At 36.7% G+C, this 16,995-nt stretch overlaps 1 protein-coding gene across 2 annotated transcripts in view; it reads left to right on the plus strand.

The window, feature by feature from the left end:
• Positions 1 to 4,388: 4,388 nt before the first annotated feature.
• Positions 4,389 to 16,995, plus strand: part of LOC311618408 (ceruloplasmin-like) — an 80,440-nt gene continuing 67,833 nt past the window's right edge. For both annotated transcript variants that reach the window (XM_084875922.1, XM_084875923.1), the window contains exons 1-5: positions 4,389 to 4,547; positions 5,664 to 5,908; positions 7,169 to 7,381; positions 8,040 to 8,210; positions 9,299 to 9,541. In XM_084875922.1, the coding sequence (XP_084732048.1) occupies positions 4,393 to 4,547; positions 5,664 to 5,908; positions 7,169 to 7,381; positions 8,040 to 8,210; positions 9,299 to 9,541 (1,027 nt within the window). In that variant the 5' untranslated portion in view covers positions 4,389 to 4,392. The remainder of the gene's footprint in view (positions 4,548 to 5,663; positions 5,909 to 7,168; positions 7,382 to 8,039; positions 8,211 to 9,298; positions 9,542 to 16,995) is intronic.

Here is a 16,995-nt window from a genome sequence, read left to right on the forward strand (position 1 = left end):
TACTTTCCTTACGCAAATAAATTGCAAATTCAATGTAAGTAATGCAGAATCTTAAAGTTATTAAAAGTAATGGAGAACTGCTCACACATAAAGTTTTGGCCAAGCTCTGGCAGAGTTAGACTAGTAAATATTTAAAGAAAACAAAATCATAAAGATGACAGGTTATTATGTAAAAATAATTATTTGAATATTATAGATGAAGAGATACTTTAAGAATTGCTTTAATGTTTAGGCAAAATAACCTTATTTGTGAAGGTGCTGCAAAAATCAGAAGTGGACTGAAGGATTCCATATGTACACTCTTAAGTCTCTCATTAAACACAGCCTAACTCCTAGCTAGATTATCATAAATCCTTATATGGGCTTGTTTACTTCAGTCCCTATTATCCAACATCACATTTTCATCTTTAAGCACAAAATTAAAAGGCACACCAAAAAGCAAGGAAAAAACAGTCTCATGACATCAGAACCTTTTTTTTTTTTTTCCCTTCTTTTTTTTTCTTTTTCTTTTTTTCTTCTCTCTTGATTTGGGGCTTCCCTAAGAATTCTTTCTTAGGGATAGTCTGTCTTACAGCTCTTTCAGCTCTATTTAGGGACAGTTTGTTCTTGTAGCTCTCTCAACTAGAATCCCCTGTCCTATACGGGACCATTGTTTGTATGCTGATAAGGGTGGAGAATAAGACTGTTTCTACAGTCTTCCAAATAGATCTCATCCAAAGAGTTTTTTAGTGGGCCTCGGTTTCTGGCCTGTGACTTTCACAAGTGTTTCTTCTTGTATAGGGCCCTTTCTCTCCCTTATGTGAACAGAAAAGGACTGAAAAAGTAGGGGTAATTCTATGATTTGATATCTGAATAAATCTTATCTGTAAGGCAGAGAAATTAAGCAAAGCTAAAGCTGTAGTTGGCAAAGAAATAGCAGCCAGTAATAGTCAGGATAATGGCACATTTGGTTATTTTATTTTTTTGTTAATCCTCACCCAAGGATATTTCCCATTGATTTTTTTTTAAGAGAGAGTGAAAGGGAGGGATAGAAATAGAGAGAGAGAAATATCTATGTGAGAGAGACACAATGGTCAATTATATCCCACTAGCTCTCTGACTGGGGTAGGGGATTGAGCCTGCAAATGACCAAAATTGAACCTAAGACCCCTCAGTCTGTGGGCCAATATTCTATCCACTGAGCCAAACTGACTAGGACAACATTTGGCTATTTTGAAAGTCTGAACAATGTTTGTGTTCCTCGTGTGTTTTCGGACATTGTTATGGAGTTTTTGCCTTGATCCATCCTGGTCACAATAGTATTATCTGATGTTGGTGTGGTGCTGGAAATTATATCCAAAAGAAGGCCAAGGCCTAGCCATGAGTGCCATCTCAGGTCAGCTCTGGGTCTCAGCAGCTGCTTGTCTCTTTCTCATTGGACCTCAGTATCTTCCCACTGTTCCTTTCTATGCCTCATTTTATGGGCATCTGGTCCCTCATGGAGTCTACCCCATATTCTGGAAGCTTGCAGTTTACATATTTAACCTGAAAAGGACACAGAGCTCTACCCCCAGTGTACTTTTCTGTACCAGCTACTAGTTGTTCTACTTATTTAAACTTTTCTAATCTGGTTGATAGTTTTCCACAATTGCCTAGATTATAAGAATGGAAGCTAAATACAATGAGCATCAACCAGGTGTTCATGCCTATGTTTAAATTCTGGTAATAAAACCTACTTGCTTTGGCAAATTATTTAAAACCTCCAAGTTCCAGTTTCCTCATCTATTAAAAGAACTTAATAAACTTCCTTTTCAGGACTTGCTGAATGTTTTCAAAAGTAGCTAAGAAAGATCTGACTTTCAAAAATGGTGGTATCAGTAGAAATGATAGAAATGATGTGAAAGTTGACATTTTCCACATTGTCTTTCAACTCCCCATGTTGCTGCCATATCATTTGTATCTCATTGGTCTGCCTTGTTGAAATACACACGTAGAGTCATACATTCTGAGCAAAACTCAGTATGCATACCAACTATTGAAGCCAATTAAAATCACATGGAAGCAACATTTAACTTGGAATCTAATGACTTATATTTGACTTCTGGTACCATAACTTGGAAGTGTGTGTCCTACAGCAAGTTATTTGACCTTCTGAGCTTTCGATTCCTCATCTATTAAATAGGTATAAGGGGTGATGGATAGGACAGAATGTTTTAAAGATTACATATGGTAATATTTTTCTTTTTAAAGATGTTTTTATATATTATCAAACTTTTTTCAAACCTAAGGTGCTTTTATCATTAGGTTTTTATCCATAATTTCACCTGCTGTATTTCTTTCTTAAGCTTATTATGAATCATGGAATTTAAAAAAAAACCAAAATTAATCCAAGTTTTCTTCCAAAATACTTGGGTTCACATCTTTGGGCCAAATTCAATAAAACTTAGCTATATAAGTTGCCTTGCCTTACGTTCTGGGCTACAAACCAATAATGTATTCACATACTGGTGACTAACTTCAAATATTACTATGTCTACTGAGGGTTATGCAGAAATGGTAGAACAGGACTGCAAAAATTATTTCCATCTTGACAAGCAATAACATATAATATTGGCTAAAAAAAATTAGATGCCAGTTTTTCTAGTCATATGTTGAGAAGAAACCAACAACAAATATTTACCAACACCATTTTGTTGTCTGGGGGTAGGATGCTAACTTTCTTTGAATCTCTGGTCTCTATCAGTCTGGAAGCTAGGTCCTTAGAGGAACACTGAGCTTTAATTATTATTACTTACATGTTACAGATAAGGAGACTCTGGGTAGGAATGATTATGAAACTCATCCAAAATCACAATCTAGTAAATAGTGGAGTGGGAACTGGAGGTGGATCTGTTTGGTTTGAATAAATTTCTTCGTGCTTATTGGGATACTAAGGGGGAAAAAATGCCAGCTGAATGAGTCTTCTGTTATTCACATTCCAGCGTAAAATTAATGTTCCTGGGAGGATGAGAAAGGAAGTCATAGAATTCCTGGGTACAGGGACATTTAAAACCCATTTAAGAAATCTTTATCACCTGACTAATGAGTAGATCCTTCTACAACAGCTGGTCTAGGCCACAGTGACAGGGATGGTTCTTCCATATACAGAGTGAAATCTGTGAAACTATAGCTTCCAAACTAGTCCAACCTAGTTGGATTTCATCCTTGAGATCAGAAAATCCATCTCTAACCCCTCTTTCATGAGATCCATCATAACTGACCTGGGCCTTCTCTCCAACTATTTCAGCTATTTCCCAAGGGTGCCGAGGTGTGAGGTTCTCCAGTAGGCAGTTTCTTCACACATCCACATCCCTCCAGGCCTAATTTTTCTGAATCCCTTCCAATAGCTGTTGGTGACATGAAAATCTGCCAAAGCAGCAGGCTGTTTACCCAGCTTCTTCTTTAAATTCACCAAAGGGAAAAACCCACAAATAATGAGACTATAAGGTTATTTTTATATACAACAGTTGCTGAACTCCACAGAGGTCAAAACTTCCAGAGTGTCACAAAGCCTACTCTAACAATGGGGGGAAAGGGATAAGTAGCACTTATGAAATGCTGGCTGTATACTGGGCTCCTTATGTGTCTCCAAGCACCTCTAAATATGTGTTGTCTCATTAATTTTTACAGCTTCCTAAGTTGCTAATATTATTATCACTTTTTAAATTGATAATTTGAGTTCCACAATCACACACAGGTCACAGCTGGTGAGAGGCAGAATTGAGATTGAAACCCAGAGCGGTGTTGGTTTCCAGTGCTCTTGTATTCTCTCCCATTCCAGGCTGTGTCCTTAGTAAGACAACTTCCCAAAGGGAAGGGATCCTATAAGTGAGCTATGGAGACAAACTTGGAATATCAGGTTGGGAACTAGATTATGGATAGTTTTAGATGTTAAGAAATTTGAAAATAATTTAAAGAAAGTCCTAAATGACAAGGAATTTAAATTTTCATTTGGGTAATAAGTTTTAATGATTAAAGAAGAATTTAAGAATGACAACTATGAACAGTAAGAAAATGAAGGCTGGAGACTAGACTGGAGACAATTCCTACAATCTAGAAATAGATAATAATTGTCAGGGGATGATGGATGGTTTGAATAGAGCCAATTTATACAGTACTTTAAAATGCTCTAAACTGGAAGTGTACACCTGGCCAAAATCCCAGTATTCTCTATGGATTTTGTAGCATTTAACCTGTGTGACTAATGAAAATTAAATGTATTTGGAATGGAATTGACAAATATGTAGTTGAAGCACATGATGAGTTCTTTTGCAATCTTAAATTATGTAAATAGTACCAATAAGGAAGAAAGTCTGGATTATAAAAGGAAGGCAAACATCATTCAGTTAGTCTCTCCAGGATCAGGGTTTAAAAATGAAGTTCCTTTTACCACTGACCTTTCTGGTTGTTATTAGTTCTCTGGGTTGGGCAAAAGATAGGCACTACTATATAGCAATTAATGAAACTACGTGGAACTATGCTCCTACTGGTAAAAATATGCTGAATGGGAAGCCTTTTTCAGAGGATGAGTAAGTAATACCTTTGTGTTGAAAAAGCTACTATCCTACTATCAGAAGCAAAAGTTTCTAACTGTTACTCATTGATAAAATGCTGATGAAGACTTTCCCATGATTGACCCTTTAAGGGCATATTTGAACCACTATCTAACTACTTCCTTTCTGTTTTTAGTATAAGAATGGCATCGAAGACAGATATTAATATAAATCAGATTTCGCTCCTACCAGGGATTATTGCCATGCTTGCCCATGTGTTACATTACTTTGGGAACATCTCTTATTCTGTTTTTATCAGCTGTTTTGTTCAAGTAGTGCTCAAGATGTAAAACCATGCTCTTCTTTATAATATTGAAGTGTATGCCATAGATTCTAAAATTGCAGATATCTTCTTGACTTCTCTCTTCAGATAATAGGAAGGGGGGGTTAGAGGTTACTTGTGGAATATGGATATACTGTTTGTTGCCAAAATATCCCAATTCTACTAACAATTCCACAAGTGTATCTAAATGTGTAAATAATCCTAAGTGTTTGTGAGCTAAAGTAACCTCAAAGTGGAGTGAGAAGCTCTTTTGTAGTTCAGTACAAAGAATTTGGTAAGTCTTTTTTTTTAACTTTATATTTTAAAGTTTTACATGAGTCTCCTTTTCCCCCCATTGACCTCACTCACCGCCTCCTTCCCCAAGCACAAGCTCTCCCCACTGTACTGTCTGTGTACATTGATTTTGCTTATAAGCATGCATATATTTTAAACCAAACCCCACATTTATTACTTGCTACCTTTGCATTTAGAATAGAGCCAATTTATACAGTACTCTAAAATGCTCTAAACTGGAAGTGTACACCTGGCCAAAATCCCAGTATTTGATTTGAATAGAGCCAATTTATACAGTACTTTAAAATGCTCTAAACTGGAAGTGTTCACCTGGCCAAAATCTTCACCAGGCATTTCAACATTCTCTTTGGCTGCAATACCTTTTTTTATGCCCTTCACATTTTCTTTGGTGTCTATTTTCTCTATCAAAATTAGGCTATAAAGCTTCTTTCTTCTAGTTTCACTTGATTCAACTGTTTCTTTATAGTCAAAATTTGCTAACATTCTCTCTTTTTTGTTTATTTCTTTTTTTACAGAGAGTCCAAGATATATCTACAACGTGGCCCAAATAGAATAGGACGTGTTTATAAAAAGGCTTTGTATTTCCAGTATACTGATGGTACATTTCAAAAGCTCATCAAAAAACCATTATGGTTGGGATTTTTAGGTCCAATAATTAAAGCAGAGACTGGAGACTATGTTTATGTACATGTAAAAAATTTTGCTTCAAGAATGTATAGTTTTCATCCTCATGGACTCACCTACACTAAAGAAAATGAAGGTAAGTGGATACTCTTTCATTATATGCCAGAGCTTTTGCTCATAGAGAGAGTGAGCCCAACTCTTGAGGAAAAATAAGGTAATTATTAACTGGATGTCATTATGAACTAGGAGTAGTTTTGGATGTTTGCATATTCTTACTTCTGATTACTTTAATATTTATATCCAAGATAGTTCTTTTTTAAATTTTTCATTTAAATTTTTTTGTTGTTGTTGCTATGAGTATTTTAAATTTTTTTACTGAATTTATTGGGGTGGCATTGGTTAATAAAATTATATGGTTTCAAGTGTAATACATCATCTATATTTTGTGTTCTATCCCAAAGTCAAGTCTCCTTCCTCATTTAAATCTTGAACAAGTGACAACTCTTGTACAATTCCTGGGAAAGAATACACACTTTTTACTCACCCAAAGGAAATTTTTTTGAAGGAGCCACTCATGAGCTAAATGTTTGTTGGCAGAAATACTGTTCTGTCCTATCCGATTTAACTTCCTAGTTGATGAGGATTAGCCTCTTGGAAAACATTAGTGCCAAGAGAAATCACTGATTTCTAGACAGTATCTTTCCTCTTGCACATCTGCCTGATGGCACTGGGGAAAAAGGAAAGAGAAAATCAACAAATAGCATATTATGTTCAAATGGAGTGGGAGAGTTCCAAAAGATGTGTAAAGAATGAGAAGTTGGCCATGCATCAAAGTATTCTATTGAATAAAGAAGACGTATGCATAGTTATCAGGATTCTAGCATCAAAAGGTGGAGATCTGAAGTGGAATTTAAGGAGAGGAAAGCAAGTTCCCAAATTCAGAACTGAAATAATAGTTCAGGGTAATTAATGTAAGCTCTGCAGAGGGCTAATTTTGGATCCCAGTGGTCTTCTTGGAGGTCACATGGATGCCTCTTGATGTCAAGGGACTAAAGTCCTATTTGCAGTGAAGAAAAAATGGAGGGCAATTCCAGAACCTAGAACTCTGTATCCAATATCTATTGACATAGTAGGTACACATTAAATATTTATGGAATCCATCAATAAAGGTGATGATAGTCTGATAATATACTGCCTGCCTCATTACAATTTGGTCTAGAAAGTGGCCAAGCTGGGCATTTAGGTGGAATCCAACTAAAGGGGACCTGGGGAAACAGGAGTCAGGAGAGAGGAGAGAAATACCAACATTTATGGCTTAATGGAGAAAGTATGAGTTACATTCAAAATAGTGTTTTCCAGTGATTACTGTGACCACAGTGCAGATTATGTTTCCTAGGTGCTCTCTATCCTGATAATACTACTGGCCTGCAAAAAATGGATGACCATCTGGAGCCAGGGAGCCGGTATACTTACAAGTGGTTTGTACAGGAAAGGCAGGGGCCTGGCCCCAATGACAGTAACTGCGTAACAAGGATATACCACTCCCATGTAGACACTGTCAGAGATGTGGCTTCAGGACTTGTTGGACCAATTCTGACTTGTAAAAGAGGTAACAGAGTTTTTAAACTTCATGAGCCAATTGAGTCAACCAGAATATGGAATTTTGCCATCAAATGAGCTCTGTTTTCCTGCCTTAATCTTGATTCTCTAGTTTAAAAAAAAAAAAAAAAAAAAGTTGCCATCTTGAATTCTAAGCACTAGATGGCTCTCTTGAGTACAATACCTGAGTTAAGGCCAGTAATGCAGTTTGATCAGTAGATGATATTCCAACCCATTAAACTTCACTTTAGCCTTCCTCATCCAAAAGTGCTGCAGCCACCTTTCTCCTATCAAGAAGTGTTGAATCAACAGCGTGGGAGAAAATGAGAAGATCTTGAGCTATATGCCTGTTCCTTGCATAAGTAGTTCTTTAAAGTTCTGTCTGTGAGGGTGCAGGATTTTACTCTTATATTTTAAGTTCAATCCATTAGAACCATCAAACCCATGGACACAGACAATTGTATGGTGAGGGCCTGGTGGGGGGACGGGAGCAGGCTGGAAGAGATTAATGGGGGGAAGGGGAGAGAAGGAACTCTGTAATACTCTCAACAATAAAGTTTAAAATTAAATAAGTAAATAAATAAATAGAATCATCAACTTATTTTATAGCAGAAGTAATTATGCAAAGAGGAAGTTTGCTGATTTTTGTTGATGATTATTTGTTTCAGGTACACTGGATGGAGACACTGAAAAATATATCGATAAGTTTTATGTTCTGATGTTCTCTCAAACTAACGAAAACAGGAGTTGGTATATCGATGACAATATTAATACATATATTGAATCTGGCCAAGCTAATGCTAGTGATCCAAGCTTTGAAGACAGCAATATTATGTCCTGTAAGATTAAAAAAAAAAAATTCTCATTTATAATATACTACCAGAGGCTCAGTGCATGAATTTATGCACAGTGGGGTTCCTTGGCCTGGCCTGCAAGTTTAAGCCAAAACTAGCCCTCCAACATTCCCTGAGGAGTCCTAGATTACAAGAAGGCACAGGCCAGGCTGAGGGACCCACTGATGCATGATCAGGGCAGGGGAGGGACATGGGAGGTTGACCAGCCCGGGGAGGGACTGCAGAAGGGCTCCAGGGCATGTCCAGCATGTCTCACTCAGTTCTAATCAGCTGAACCCCAACAGCAAGCTAACCTACCAGTTGAAGCAACTGCCCCCTGGTGGTCAGTGCATGTCATAACAAGCAGTTGAGCAGCCTTAGCATATCATTAGCATATTGTGCTTTGATTGGTTGAACGGACTGCCGAACACTTAGCATATTAGTTTTTATTACATAGAATAAGTCTAACTTCTGTGATTCTATTTAGTGAATTTTCCTTTGCTAAATTTTTTTGCTTGAAATTATATGTTTCAGTTTTTCACTCAGGCTCTGCTGATTGATATGCAAGGCATCTAGTAAATCCTGCTACTTTCTAAAGTTTCCTAGCCAGTGAAGTTAGATAGATGCATTGTTTTCTAAAGTCTGATATTGATTTAAAAAAAATTGATGGCAAAAATATAGAAAAGGTGTCATTTTAAGGTAATAATATATTATGGAAGAGCAAAGACACAACTGACCAGGTATGTTATGAAAATGTATTTGTACACAGACTTTTTCAGAAAAGATGTTCCTATCATCTGTCACCTCTGTCTTGTTCTCTTCTTTCAGACTTTGCTTCATTCTATTCTTTTCCCCTTACACTGCTTCCCTTTCCTCTTCTTGCCTCTAAATCCTTGTGCTGCTACCACTTGTAATCATACACAATGTTTATGGCCTTTTTTAGTGTGTGTGAAATACAAATCAACTCTTATCATAGGTTATGTGTAAGGACAATGTTGACACTGCTGGGTTTATGTAATGAGAAAATGCATAGAATTTATACCATGTGGCCCTTATCTAACATGCTTCATAGGTTCATTTACATTTGTTTTCAGCAATTAATGGATACATGTATGGAAATCTACCCAATATCACCATGTGTGCAGAGGACAGGGTCAAGTGGTATTTTATTGGAATGGGTGACCTGTTCGATATACACCCCATCTATCTCCATGGACAAACTCTGCTATCTCGTAATCACAGGAAAGACACCATTACGGTTTTCCCTGCCTCAATGGAAGATGCCTTCATGGTGGCGAAGGGCCCTGGAGAGTGGATACTGGGCTGTCCGATATATGGTATGTATTTATTAGTTTTACATAATACAGGGTCAGAAGAATTACAAGGTTACAACCCATTACTAATACCTCATATGCCAAATGGAAAAACAAATCTAGTGAGGTGATTTAGAAAATCAGTGATGAGGTAAGACCTAGAACCAAGGTATCTGGAACTTTTTTAAAAAATTTAAATCCTTTATTGTTTAAAGTATTACATATGCTCCCCCCCCCCTCCCCGCCATTGACCTCTATGTGGCACTGCTGCCCCCCAGCACATACCCTCACCCCCCTATTGTCTGTGTCCACCAGTTATACTTATATGAATTCATACAATTCCTTTGATTGATCTCTTATCCCCTCCTCTTCCACTCACCCCTGCCTTTCCTCTGAGATTTGACAGTCTATTCGATGCTTCTGTGTCTCAGGATCTTTATTTATTTATTTTTATTGTCTAAAGTTTTACATATGTCTCTTTTTTCCTGATTGATACCCACCCCCAGCCATTCCCACCCCGAGTAAACCCCCACCACCCCAGTATCTGTGTCCATTGGTTATGCTGATATGCATGCATACACGTTCTTTGGATGCTCTCTAAAGCAGCCCCTCCCTCCACTACCTCCTCTGCCATTTGTCTCTGGCTCTATTTTTGTTCATCAAATTATGTTGATCATTATATCCCACATATGAGTGAGATCATGTGATGTTTATGTTTCTCTGACTGGCTTACTTTGCTTACTTCTCCAGTTCCACTCATGCTGTTGCAAATGGTAAAAGTTTCTTCTTTTTTTACAGCATCATAGTATTAGATTGTGTAGATGTACCACAGTTTTCTAGCCACTCATCTGCTGATGAACACTTATGGAAGTGGGTTTGGGGGGGGAGCAATGATAAGATATGTACACATATAATACCTTAATAAAAAGGGCATGTATGGAAATCTTAACTATTGCAAATTGTGCTGCTATAGGGGTGCTTATGTCCTTTCTTATTGGTGTTTCTGATTTCCTAAGATATATTTCTAGAAGTAGGATTGCTGGGTCAAACAGGAGATCCATTTTTAATAGTTTAAGGAAATTCCATACTGTTTTCCACAGTGGCTGCACCAGTCTGTATTTCCACCAGCAGTACATTCTCCACATCCTCACCAGCACTTGTCATTTGTTCATTTGTTGATGATAGCCATTCTAACAGGTGTGAGATGGTACCTCATTGTCATTTTGAATTGCATCTCTCTAATTAGTGACTTTGAACATGTTTTCATATATCTCTTGGCCTTCTGTATGTCCACTTTTGAAAAGTATCTATTTAGATCCATTGCCCACTTTTTTGAAATATATATATATATATATATATATATATATATATATATATATTAATTTTCTCATTTATATGTTTTATTTCTTTTTTTTAATTTTATTTTTTTAAAAATATATTTTATTGATTTTTTTTGACCCCCTCCCTCCCTCCCATACATCCCCTCCCTCCCCAAAGTTTTGTGTCCATTGGTTGCACTTATATGCATGTATACAAGTCCTTCGTTGATCTATTTTCTCCCCCAGATCTTCCTCCCCTCCCCGCTGTAATTTGACAGTCTACTTGTTGATATACTGTCACTATATCTATCTTATGGTTCATCAGTTTATAATGTTCTTTATTATCCACAAATGAGTGAGGTCATGTGGTGTTTCTCTTTCATTGATTGGCTTGTTTCACTCAGCATGATGTTCTCCAATTCCATCCAGGTTGCTGCAAATGATGAGAAATCCTTCTTTTTTATGGCAGCATAGTATTCCATTGTGTAGATGTACCAAAGTTTTTGGATCCAATCATCTGCTGACGGACACTTCGGTTGTTTCCAAATTCTGGCTATTGTAGATTGTGCTGCTATGAACATAGGGGTGCATATATCCTTTCTGATTGGTGTTTCTAGTTTCTTGGGATATATTCCTAGAAGTGGAATTACTGGGTCGAATGGGAGTTCCATTTTCAGTCTTTTGAGGAAACTCCACACTGTTCTCCACAGTGGTTGCACCAGTCTGCACTCCCACCAGCAGTGCACGAGGGTTCCTTTTTCTCCACAACCTCGCCAACACTTGTCGTTTGTTGATTTGTTGATGTTGGCCATTCTGACAGGTGTGAGATGGTACCGCATTGTTGTTTTGATTTGCATCTCTCGAATAATTAGTGACTTTGAGCATGTTTTCATGTGCCTTTTGGCCTTCCTTCTGTCTTCTTTTGAAAATATTCTATTTAGGTCCATTGCCCATTTTTTAATTGGATCATTCATCTTCCTTTTATTTAGTTGTATAAGCTGTTTGTAGATGTTGGAGATTAAACCTTTATCAGTGGTAACATTTCCAAATATGTTCTCCCACACAGTGGGCTTTCTTGTTGTTTTGTTGATGGTATCTTTTTCTGTAAAAAAGCTTTTTATTTTGATGTAGTCCCATTTGTTTATTTTCTCTTTAGCTTCGATTGCGCTAGGGGTAGTATCAGTTAAGAAGTTCTTTTGGCATACGTCTGAGATTTTGTTGCCTGTGGTTGCTTCTAGTATTTTTATGGTTTCCCGTCTGATGTTTAAGTCCTGTATCCATTTTGAGTTTATTTTTGTGTATGGTGTAAGTTGGTGACCTAGTTTCATTCTTTTGCATGTATCTGTCCAATTTTCCCAACACCATTTATTGTAGAGACTGTCTTGACTCCATTGTATATTTGTGCCTCCTTTGTCAAATATTAATTGAGCATAGTGATTTGGGTTGATATCTGGGTTCTCGATTCGATTCCATTGATCTATATGTCTGTTTTTGTGCCAGTACCAGGCTGTTTTGAGAACAGTGGCTTTGTAAATTAGTTTGAAGTCTGGTATTGAGATCCCTCCTACTTTACTCTTCTTTCTCAGGATTGCTGTGGCTATTCGGGGTCTTTTATTGTTCCAAATGAACTTTTGGAGAGTTCTTTCTAGGTCAGTGAAATATGCCGTTGGTATTTTAATGGGGAGTGCATTGAACCTATAGATTGCTTTAGGAAGTATGGACATTTTGATGATGTTGATTCTACCAATCCATGAACATGGTATGTTCTTCCATCTGTTTACATCTTCCTCTATTTCTTTTTTCAGTGTCGTGTAGTTTTCCGCGTATAGGTCCTTTACTTCCTTAGTTAAGTTTATTCCTAGGTATCTTAATTTTTTTGGTGCGATGGTAAATGGAATTGCTTCTTTAGTCTCTGTTTCTATAAACTCACTGTTGGTGTATAGAAATGCCATAGATTTCTTGGTGTTAATTTTGTATCCTGCTACATTGCCAAATTCATTTATTAAGCCAATTAGTTTTTTAATGGAGTCTTTTGGGGTTTTTATATACAATATCATGTCGTCTGCAAATAAGGATAACTTTACTTCTTCTTTTCCAATTTGGATGCCTTTTATTTCCTCCTCTTGTCTAATTGCAATGGCTAGTACTTCCAGTACTATGTCAAAGAGGAGTGGCGATAGTGGGCATCCCTGTCTTGTTCCTGTTCTTAGAGGGAATGGTTTTAGTTTTTGCCCATTGAGTATGATGTTGGCTGTGGGTTTATCATATATAGCTTTTATTACGTTGAGGTATGATCCTTGTACTCCCACCTTGTAGAGAGTTTTTATCAGGGAAGGGTGTTGGATTTTATCAAATGCTTTTTCTGCATCAATTGATATGACTATATGATTTTTATCTTTCAACTTGTTTATGTGATGTATCACGTTTATTGATTTGCGGATATTGTACCAACCTTGCATTCCTGGAATAAATCCTACTTGGTCATGGTGTATGATCTTTGTGATGCTCTGCTGGAGCCGATTTGCTAGAATTTTGTTGAGGATTTTGGCATCTATGTTCATGAGGGATATTGGTCTGTAATTCTCTTTCATTGAGTTGTCTTTATCAGGTTTTGGTATTAGGGTGATGCTGGCTTCATAGAAGGAGTTTGGAAGTGTTCCTTCCTCTTGAATTTTTTGGAATAGTCTGAGAAGGATAGGTTTTAGTTCTTCCTTGAATGTTTGGTAAAACTCTCCTGTGAAGCCATCTGGCCTGGGCTTTTGTTTGCTGGAAGCTTTTTGATGACTGTTTCAATTTCTTCCCAAGTCACTGATCTATTGAGATTTTTAGATTCTTCCTGATTGAGTTTTGGAAGTTTGTATTTTTCTAGGAATATGTCCATTTCCTCCAGGTTGTTCAGTTTGTTGGAATAGAGTTGTTCGTAGTATTTTGTAACAATCCGTTGTATTTCAGTGGGGTCTGTTGTTATTTCACCTCTTTCATTTCTGATTTTGTTTATTTGGGTCCTCTCTCTTTGTTTCTTGGTTAGCCTGGCTAGAGGTCCATCTATCTTGTTTATTCTTTCAAAGAACCAGCTCTTGGTTTTGTTGATCTTATGTATTGTTTTTTTGGTCTCTATGTCGTTTATCTGTGCTCTGATTTTTGTTATTTCCTTCCGTCTGCTTACACTGGGCTTTTCTTGTTGCTCCTTTTCTAACTCTTTGAGTTGTAGAGTTAGATCATCTGTTACTATTTTTTCTAGTTTTTTGCAATAGGCTTGTAAGGATATGAACTTCCCTCTCAAAACTGCTTTTGCTGTGTCCCATAGATTTTGGATTGTTGTGTTTTCATTGTCATTTGTTTCCAGGATGCTTTTAATTTCTTCCTTGATTTCTCTGGTAACCCAGCCCTTGTTTAATAGCAAGCTGTTTAGTCTCCATGTGTTTGATTTCTTTGGATTATTTTTATTGCAGTTAATTTCCAGTTTTATGCCATTGTGGTCTGAGAAGATACTTGATATGATTTCTATCTTCTTGAATTTGAAGAGACTTTGCCTATGTCCCAAAATGTGGTCTATCTTTGAGAATGTCCCATGTGCACTTGAGAAGAATGTATATTCTGTGGCTTTGGGGTGGAGTGTCCTGAAGATGTCAATTAATTCGAACTGGTCTAGTGAGTCATTTAGGATTGATATTTCTTTGCTGATTTTTTGTTTAGATGATTTGTCGAAGGGTGACAGTGGGGTATTAAAATCTCCTACTATGATTGTATTGCTATTAATCTCTCCCTTAATGTCCTCCAGCAGTTTTTTAATATATTTGGTTGCTCCTGTATTGGGTGCATATATATTTACCAGGGTTATTTCTTCTTGTTGGATTGTTCCCTTTATTATTATGAAGTGGCCATCATTATCTCTTGTTATGTCCTTCACTCTGAGATCTAATTTGTCAGATATAAGTATTGCTACCCCAGCTTTTTTTTCATTTCCATTTGCCTGGAAAACTTTTTTCCAGCCCTTCACCCTCAGTCTGTGTGCATCTCTTTTTCTGAGGTGAGTTTCTTGTAGACAACAGATGTATGGGTCTTGTTTTCTTATCCAATCTGTTACCCTATGTCTTTTGATTGGAGCATTTAATCCATTTACATTTAAGGTTATTATTGATAGGTACTCATTTGACGCCATTTTTATTCTATACCCATGTTCCTTCTTCACTTCTTATTTCTTTATTTTTACAGTAGACCCTTTAGCATTTCTTGCATTGCTGGTTTGGTGGAGATAAATTCCTTCAGTCTTTTTTTGTCTGTGAAGCTCCTGATTTCCCCTTCAATTTTGATTGATAGCCTTGCTGGGTACAGTATTCTTGGATTCAGACCCTTCCTTTGCATGACTTTGTATATTTCGTCCCATTCCCTTCTGGCCTGATAAGTTTCTGTTGAGAAATCAGTTGCTAGTCTGATGGGGGTTCCTTTGTATGTAACTTTCTGTCTCTCTCTGGCTGCTTTTAAGATTCTTACTTTGTCATTGTTGTTTGCCAATTTAATTATAATGTGCCTTGGAGTCTGTCTTCTGGGATTCATTTTGCTTGGGACTCTGCGGGCATCTTGGATTTGTGTGGTTTTTTTCTTTTCTATTTCAGGAAAGTTTTCTGTCATTATTTCTTGAAATACTTTTTCCATGTCTACCTCAGTTTCCTTTCCTTCCGGAACCCCTATTATTCGAATATTATTTTGTTTTGTTATGTCCCAAAGCTCCCGTAGGCTCTCCTCCTGCTTTTTCATCTTTTTTTCTAGAAGTTGCTCTACTTGGGTATTTTTTTCCATCTTATCTTCTAGCTCACTGATGCGGTCCTCTGCTTCATCTAGTCTACTCTTGATGCTTTCTATTGAGTTCTTCATGGTAGCGATGTCACTTTTCATTTCTTCTTGGTTCTTCTTCAGTTCCTCATGGCTCTTCTTCATTTCCTCATGGTTCTTCCTCATTTCTTCTTGGCTATTGTCAAATTTCTCTTCCATTCTTTTTAGCCATGCTATGATCATTACTCTGAATTCTTGCTCTGGTAGGCTGCTTACCTCTGACTCGTTTACTTCCTTTTCTGGTGATGCCTGCTTTTCTTTCATGTGCGGACTATGTTTTTGTCTCCCCATCTTTTCAGGAAGTCTGGTTATGCGGTATTCCTTCTCCTGCGTTGATTTTTGAGGTACAAAATACAACACTACCAGGTACAACACAAGAGGCACTTAACAGGAATGTATTTACAATATTAATAACCTCTAATAAAGGTGACCACTAGAGAAAGGCAACTTAGGGGATAGTTGAGAAGGAATAGGGGTAAAAATAAAATAAAGAAAAATTTTTTTAAAAAAATTAAAATTTAAATTTAAAAAAAAATTAAGTAAATTAAAAAAAAAAGAGGGATAAAGAGATAGAAAAAGAAGAAGAGGAAAAAAAATAATGACAAAATGAAGTTGGAAAACAGGGAAAAAAAGAAGATGGAGAGAGAGAGAGAGAGAGAGAGAGAGAGAGAGAGAGAAAGAGAAAGAGAGAGAAGAAGCAAACTAAAAGAGAAATGTGAAACAAACTATATATATGTGGAGAAAATTGCCAAAGAACAACCTCTGGACCCCGCCAATGCCAGTAACAATATTTGGAGATTAATATAAACAACTATATCCACTATTATTAAGTAAGGCTATGATATACAGAAGTAAAAAAAAACAAACAAAAACAGAGGATTTAAAAAAAATACAAAGCAACAATAACTATACGGGAATAAGCATAACAATTTCACTAAAAAGCATAAAAATTCACAATAATCAACCTTCACACAAACAATGCGACAAGGATAGAGGGGAGAACAGATTTTTTTTTTTTTTTTTTAACTAGTTAATATAGTGCAGAGATTGGTATTTATACACTTGTATCAGGGGTTGGAACTTAGGTCTATAAGTATAGTGAGAGCTTTAGCAGGGGGTATACAGAGAGAATAGAGGAAAAACTAAAGCCAGAATGGGATAGGATAAACTGTAGACTAAAGGGTAAAGTTTAGTAGGAGAGTGATATTGTAAAGGTTGAGTTGGGATAGGGTTGAATGATGCTATAGTAGAGATTAAAATAGAATGAAGGTTACTCCTAATGTAAAATAAAGAAAAAATAAAATGGTACTAGAGAGAGAGAGAAAA

The sequence above is a fragment of the Pipistrellus hanaki genome (assembly GCF_964339955.1).
Source record: "Pipistrellus hanaki genome assembly, chromosome: 2".
NCBI lineage: Eukaryota > Metazoa > Chordata > Mammalia > Chiroptera > Vespertilionidae > Pipistrellus > Pipistrellus hanaki.